This window comes from Phacochoerus africanus, chromosome 5 (assembly GCF_016906955.1).
Source record: "Phacochoerus africanus isolate WHEZ1 chromosome 5, ROS_Pafr_v1, whole genome shotgun sequence".
In the NCBI taxonomy this organism is placed as follows: Eukaryota; Metazoa; Chordata; class Mammalia; order Artiodactyla; family Suidae; genus Phacochoerus; species Phacochoerus africanus.
In genome coordinates, this window is record NC_062548.1 from 1,207,545 (window position 1) to 1,215,023 (window position 7,479).

At 57.5% G+C, this 7,479-nt stretch overlaps 1 protein-coding gene across 5 annotated transcripts in view; it reads left to right on the forward strand.

The window, feature by feature from the left end:
- Positions 1-7,273, forward strand: part of PHF2 (PHD finger protein 2) — an 88,314-nt gene extending 81,041 nt beyond the window's left edge. For 4 of the 5 annotated variants that reach the window (XM_047779337.1, XM_047779336.1, XM_047779333.1 and 1 more), the window contains exons 18-22: positions 701-975; positions 2,969-3,064; positions 3,569-3,678; positions 4,218-4,629; positions 5,287-7,273. In XM_047779337.1, the coding sequence (XP_047635293.1) occupies positions 701-975; positions 2,969-3,064; positions 3,569-3,678; positions 4,218-4,629; positions 5,287-5,375 (982 nt within the window). In that variant the 3' untranslated portion in view covers positions 5,376-7,273. The remainder of the gene's footprint in view (positions 1-700; positions 976-2,968; positions 3,065-3,568; positions 3,679-4,217; positions 4,630-5,286) is intronic. The other variant, XM_047779335.1, reaches the window with a different exon arrangement.
- The last annotated feature ends 206 nt before the right edge of the window (positions 7,274-7,479 follow it).

The following is a 7,479-nucleotide window of genomic DNA, read 5'->3' on the forward strand; positions in this document are numbered from 1 at the left end:
CTGCTGGGTCTCCTGAGTCTGTGACCAGGAAGGAGGGCTAAGCAGTGCTATGGCTCCCCTTACCCCATGCCCTGCTCCTGGCCCTGCCTCCTAGGGACCCAGGGAGCAGTGAGAGGTGTGGATGGCTCCTTAGGTGGACAAAGGCCTGGGGTGATGGGCAAGGCTGGGGTCCAGTCATGGAGAGATGGTGTGGGCCACCTGGGGAGAGTGATGCCACAGAAGGCAGAGGGCTCTGCTGCCACATCTCAGGGGCTGGATGGGAGGACACCCTTAAAGATGTGGGGGGAAGAGCACCAGGGCAGGGGCTGGGTGCAGAAGCCTGAGGTGGGAGAGCAGCTCCAGTGGGTGGAGGGATGCACAGACCCTGCTGGACTGGAAGGAGGAGGCAGGAGGGTACTCATTGGCTCTAGGGTGGGAGAGATTAGGAGCAACGGCCCCTCTGTCTGCCACCCCCTTTATCTCTGCCCCTTCATCCCTTCCCTCCACCTTCTCCTCCCTGTGTCCTCTCTGTCCCAAGGCCTCCAGCCCTCCCTTTGGTGTTGGGAGGTCATGGGCAGAGGGTAGGGGCTGGCGGTGGCTGGCCCTTTTCTCAGGGAAGTTACCAGCTGCCCCTGTCTCCCACCCCCCATACCCTCTGCTGGCTGCTGTGTGGGAGGACGTGTGGGCCGTGGGCTGAGTGCCTGTCTCTCTGTGCCTCCAGCCAGCCCCCCGCCTCCCCCAGCACACAGGAAGCCATTCAGGGAATGCTGTCCATGGCCAACCTGCAGGCCTCCGACTCCTGCCTGCAGACCGCATGGGGCGCCAGCCAGGCCAAGGGCAGCTCGCTGGCGGCCCACGGCCCCCGAAAGAATGGGGCAGGTGGTAAGAGTGCAGGCAAGCGGCTGCTGAAGAGGACAGCCAAGAACAGCGTGGACCTGGATGATTACGAGGAGGAGCAGGACCACCTGGATGCCTGCTTCAAGGACTCTGACTACGGTGAGAGCCGCTGTGTGAAAAGGGGGCTCTCATCCTGGGTGCTGGGAGCTAGGCCACCAGCGTCACAGCCAATTTGAGAACACTGCATCATCTTGAAAGGAAATCCTGCCCTATACCGTTAACACCTCAACACCCTCTGCGGGCCCCTGGCAACCACTGAATTATACTGCCCCATAGACCATCTTAGTCTTGCCCTGTGATCAGAATCTCATAAGGCTTGGTCTTTTCTGCCTGGATTTCTTTCTTTCTTTCTTTCTTTTTTTTTTTTACTGCCGCACATGCAGCACATGGAGGTTCCCACTCTAGGGGTCGAATCAGAGCCACAGCTGCCGACCTACACCACAGCCACAGCCACATGGGATCCAAGCTGCATCTGTGACCTACACCACAGTTCACGGAAAGCATTGAATCCTTAGCCCACTGATCGAACCTGAGTCCTCATGGGTACTAGTCGGGTTCTTAACCTGCTGAGCCACAATGGGAAGTCTTGGCTTTCTCTCATTACTCTTAAGGCCTCATCCATGTTGTAGCACATGTCAGTATTTTATTCCATGTCCCACCATGTGGACATATCCCACTTTTCTATCCCTTTATCCATCCGTAGGCCTTTGTGTGGCTTCCAGCTTTGGGAGCTGTGAGTAGTGCTGCTGGGGACACTGGGGCATCATGTGGCTCGTGTCTATAGTTCCCCTGCGTCTCTGCCTATTTCACCTTCTGACAACTTGCCTGACTGCCCTCTGTGTGGCTGCACCATCTCAGTCACGCCGAGAGCACGCCTGTCCTGTCTGTCTGTGGACAGAGAAACCAAAGCCCAGGGTGGCTTTCTGCCAAGTAGGAGGTGGGCAGTGAGTTGGTGGCTGCGCTTGGCCTTACCTTCTGCCAGACCCAGAACTTCTGGTTTTGATGGGCTCTGATGGAGCCACTGTTGCTGCCTAGGAGGGGGACTGGGAGTGAGGACTGGCCTCCACGCCTTGCCCGCTGCCTGAGGATGTCCAAGCCCCCACAGGGCACAGCGTTCTCCTCAGGACCCGGGTGTGCTGACCCCCGTGTGCAGGGCTTGCCTTCAGCACAGCCCCGATGGCCCAGGGGGCTACGTGTTTGTGCTCCTGTCCCTGGAGTACCCTCCTGTGGTGAGGCTGGCCCTGCCCTATCTGGGGGACACTTTCAGGCCTCTCTGTGGGACCTGCCCTGGTCTGGTAGAATGACAGTGGAGCAATCTATGTTTTCTGGGCTCCCTGGGCCAGGTCCTGAGAGTTCAGGTGCCACAGGCCCTGGGGGTCGAACTTATAATGGGAGGGGGCACCGTGTGAGTCACAGGGCTCCTATGTGGGTCTCTCTGCTCCAGAGACTTGCTGAGGTGGCCTCGGGTCCTTGAGAGCCACCTGGCTCTGTGGATGACAGCCTTCTTTTCTAATAGTAGCAGAGGAAGTGTTCTGTTCTGTTTTGTCTTTTGCCCTTTAGGGCCGCACCTGCAGCATATGGAGGTTCCCAGGCTAGGGGTCAGATTGAAGCTTAGTCGCCAGTCTACTCCCAGCCACAGCAACGCCAATTCCAAGCTGCGTCTGTGACCTCCACCACAGCTCACGGCAATGCCGGTTCCTTAACCCACTGAATGAGGCCAGGGATCGAACCGCAACCTTATGGTTCCTAGTTGCATTTGTTTCCGCTGCACCACGATGGGAACTCCAAAGAGGAAGTGTTTTGAGCATTGGGAATTCAGTGGGTGTTCTGCCAGGCTGGGCAGGTGGCCACGAGGGCTGGATGGGCCTCTCATCTGGCCAGCCACTGCCCCACTCTGCACCACAAGGGGGCCTGGGCTGGACAATTTCAGAGGCCACTTGTGCCCTACGTGTGGCAGCCACACCAGGAGGGCTGGCGCTTTGCAGCCCGAGGGTGGCTCGGGGTGGGGGGGCGTGCCGGTCGGTGGCCCACAGCCCACCTACCCTTTGGCGGCTGCATCAGCAGCTCAGCCCTCCTCTTCTTTCCCCCCTAGTTTACCCCTCCCTGGAGTCAGATGAGGACAGTCCTGTCTTTAAGTCCCGGTCCAAGAAGAGGAAAGGCTCAGACGATGCTCCTTACAGCCCAACAGGTAGCGCTGGGGACCGGGGGTGAGGTCTGTCCACACTGCATGCCAGTGAACTCCATGTGGGATGCAGACCAGGTGCTGCTTGCCTGTAGGAGCCTCACTGGGTTCCACTTCCCTCTTGGGACCTCAGCCCAGGTGCCTTTGCAAACCCACCCAAAGGTGTCTGGCTCCTGCCAGTAGGGCAAGGGGCCGCCCCCGGGGAGCCAGCCCTCTACCTGGCTTCTCCTCATGAGTGGTCCTTGGAGGGCTGCCTCTGCACCCAGCCACGGGTGTCATGGCAGCCCGAGGATGGGGTCTTGTTCCCCTTCCACATGACTCCTTCCTACCTCTCCCATCTTGCTGGCGAAAGGAAGCCACCCCTTCACCAGGCTGGGGCTCATGCTGACCCTCCTGAGTTGTGACTTGTCCCTGGGATTTGAGGAAAGCCTGGGGCAGGGTCGGGGGAGCCCAGGAGGGCGCACTGGCAGTGGGTGGCTGCTCAAGGCAAGCTGACCTTCTATCCCACAGCGAGGGTCGGCCCATCGGTGCCAAGGCAGGACAGGCCCGTGCGCGAGGGGACCAGAGTGGCCTCCATTGAGACGGGGCTGGCAGCTGCTGCAGCCAAGCTGTCCCAGCAGGTGAGGAGGGGCCCCAGCCTGGGCTCAGGCTCCCCGGATGCGTCTGTCCCCACTCTCATGCCTGGACCACCCAGGCTGGGGCTGTCACAGGCTCAGGGACATTTGAGTATTGCTGACCCCTGTTCCTCCAGGCTCCTAAGTCCCTGCTAGTGGGGAGCAGAGAAACTGGGAAGCAGCAAAAGTGGGGTGATGGGAATGGGTGGGGCTAGGGTGACAGGGCAGGGGTCCCATACTACACGCCCACAGATAGGTATACTCAGATTGAGCAGGGTCTGTCTGCCACAGCTGGGTGCTGGTGCCACATCCCGTTCATCCCCATGTCAGGATAGCCTGCCCCCAGCACAGCTTTGGGGGACTTGTGATGGCGGGAGGTGGGGCTCCGGCATGGTCTCGCTCTCTCTGCTTCTGCATCACTGGCTCGCTCAGCTCCACAGGGAGGTCTTATGCACAGGGGATCAGACAGTCCCAGGCTGCAGGCTGGTCCCCAATGTCTGTGGGCCAGCCCTGCGGGGTAACATGGCTACATGTTTTGTTCAAAGGAGGAACAGAAAAACAGAAAGAAAAAGAACACCAAAAGGAAGCTGGCTCCCAACACCACCTCCCCCTCCGCCTCTGTCACCACCTTGGCAGGCACCACCTCGGCCAGCACCACCTCGGCCAGCACCACCTCGGCCTCCACCACTTCGGCCTCTACCACCTCGGCCTCCACCACCCCAGCCTCAACCACCCCGGCCTCCACCAGTACGGCCAGCAGCCAGGCTTCACAGGAGGGCAGCTCGCCCGAGCCCCTGCCAGAGTCCCACAGCAGCAGCCTGGTTGACCACGAGTACACGGCGGCTGGCGCCTTTGCTGGGGCCCAGGCCGGCCGTTCTTCCCAGCCCATGGCCCCTGGGGTCTTCCTCACACAGAGGCGGCCTTCCTCATCATCCCCCAACAACACTGCTGCCAAAGGTGACCCTCAGCTTGCACACCGACCTTGTGTATGACCACAGGTCTCCTCGGTCCCTGAAGCCATTAGTGTCTGTGGCCAGGCGCTCGGTCAGTGGGTGAAAGAAATGGTCCCTCGGAAGCCTGAGAGCTGTGGTTACTCCCAGAGGTTTTGCTCACCTCGGAGGGAGGGCCAGCCCCTCAGATGCCCAGGGCCTTGGCTTTGGGGCCTGGCTTAGAGTTGGGGTGTGGTCAGCGGTTCGTCGAGGGTTCAGTGGGCAGGACCTAAGGCAATCTGGTTTCCTCGGTGTGATCAGGGCTGGGTCCCATGGCATCCTCACTGTCACCACCAGGCCTGTTGCACCCTGGCTGTGAGGCCCAGCCAACCACGGATGTGGGGAGCATGGTTCTAGGTGGCCCTGGTGCTAGGAGGTGGGTTGGGGGCCTCACTTCATAGTGATGCCATCCCTGGCCGGTTCCTGTCCCACTCAATGCGGCCCGACCCCTGGTCACCATAGCCTCTGAGCAGGCTCTGTGTCGATGGTTGGTGACTTGGGAGGGACACCGAGCTCCCAGGGCCCAGGCATCACGGGATGGAGGGGCGGGCTGGGGTTGGAGACCCCCCATTCCACACGCTGCTCCTTGCATTCAACTGTCTGTTTGTGTCTTCTCCTTCCCCAGGAAAACGTACAAAAAAGGGCATGGCCACCGCCAAACAGAGGCTCGGGAAAATTTTGAAAATTCATCGGAACGGAAAACTACTCCTTTAAAATTTGGAAAGCCAGGATCCTTCTGCTCCGCTCAGGACCCCCGGAGCCCCGCTAGGACATCGGCCCCCAGGAGGGTGGCCTCGCTGCCTCACCCCAGGGAGGGCCTGGCCACCTCCCGGCCACTCCCCCCACCCCCCATATGAGCGTCTGTTGCTTCAGCAGGCGGAGCTCGCCAACACGGACAGATGTCCTTTCTCAAGTTGCTTAGAGTGACCCGTTCCCGAAATGTGGCCCTGCCAGTTTGAGGACCATTCCAGTTTCAGGACAGCCTCCAGGCATCCCCGAGCATGGGTGTGATTGCAGAGCTTCTGCAGCTCTGCTGGGAGCATGAGTCCTTCAAGGAAGGAGGAGTGAGCCACTGCTCACCAAGCCCAGAGTCTGAGCTGGCCACAGGCTGGCAGCCTCCAGAGGCTTAAAAAAAGGCAAAGAACACTAGAGAGGAAGAGGAGGAGAAGGTGGGGTGTGTGTGTGCCCCCTTCTTTTCCTAAGTGATTCTAAGACAAGTCCAGAGAGTGTTCGGCCCGGCCAGGAGAGGAGCCTCTGTGCTTCCCCGCTGGTGGGCGGTGGGCCGGATGGTGGGTGTCGCGCCCTGAATGCCTGGGGCATTTCTCGGGGCCGGCTGGGGCCGGCAGCAGGGTCAGTGTGTCAATGAGGGGGACCATCATGGGGTCCTCAGGGAAGGGCTTGGGCCCGGCCACAATGTGGGGCCCAGGGGGCCCCACCCAGGCTAAGCCATGGGGGTGGGCCCCATCCAGCCTGATCGGCTATACTCGAGAAGCACTTCCCAGCCAAGGCACCCTGCCATGTGCCTGGTGGGGGCAGATGGCGGCCGGGTGGCCCAAAGACTTGGGGGCCAGGCACTTCTGTCTTGTCACCTGTTGACATTTGGTGTCGAGTGCATGGGTGGCTCCTGGACTACGTGTCTGCCCATCGACACGGAGGGGCTGGATTTGTTTCTCAGGCAATCCTGTATTTTAATTTTAGATGTATTTCCTGAAGCATATTTTTCATAGAATGTAGCATGTAAATAGCTTTTTAAATAACTTCTTTTTTATAAGAGTAAAAGTATCTTTAGGAATTTCTTTCTATAGAGTCCTTCATTAACATTTATACGAGTTTTTTGCGGAGTATGATGAACAGTTGGGTTTCTGATGCTTTTCCTTTTCTTTGTATTATTATGGTTATTATTATTATTTTTTCTTTTAGGAACTAAGGTATTGCCTGAAAAACAAGTGATGTCTGTGCAGCCTTATATCTGTCTTTACAGAAGCAAACAGTACACAAAAGATCTATTTCAGACACATTTGAAGAGGAATCTTCAACTTGAATACCAGCTCTTTGTTTCCTTCTTGTTGATGAAGGGGGTGGGGGTACAGTTATTTTACTAGCACCTTGTGAAGTGTTTCTGTGTTTTGTGATGCTGTAATTTATTAATGTTTGTAGCTTTTTATATTTGTACATTTCTTATGAGCTTTGTTTATATGCCCAGCCCTGGGTGTTCTGTCCACAAGGAGAGGCAGCTTTGCGTAGGCCTTGCCACCCTAGCTCATCCTTTGGAGGTGGGGGACGCAGCCCCGGGTCCCAGAGGCTGGGAGGGGCGAGCCTCACGGGGCCCTGACTGTTCTGACCCGGCGTTTTGAAGGTTTCCTTTCCTGTCCTTGTTGAACATTTATATAATCTAACCTGGCCATCAAGCTGTTCTCTCTCTTCCTCTCTCTCTTATTTTTTTAATTTTATTATTATTATTTTGGCAACATGTACATTTCTAACAAAGTTTATTGTGGCTATTAAAGTGTTTTATTTCCCAATTCATATTACTCTTGTATCAAGTCCATGAGGTCTAAGGTAACTTAGATCAAAGTTTTAAAAGAGTAAAAATATTTCAGGTTTTGTACAGACCCATGTCTGCTTCATTTCTGCCTCGTTCACCGTCGTCGACCCTGGTAGTGAAGGTGGTGGGGGTCCTCAACAGTGGGGAGGGGAGGTGCAAGTGGGCTGGCTGGCAGGGTGGGCAGTCAGGCCGGGCCTCCCACCCAGGCCCAGGCCCTAGTGGCCCGTACTCCCCTTGGAAAGCCGTTGGATTGCCCCCAGGGCATGTGCACTG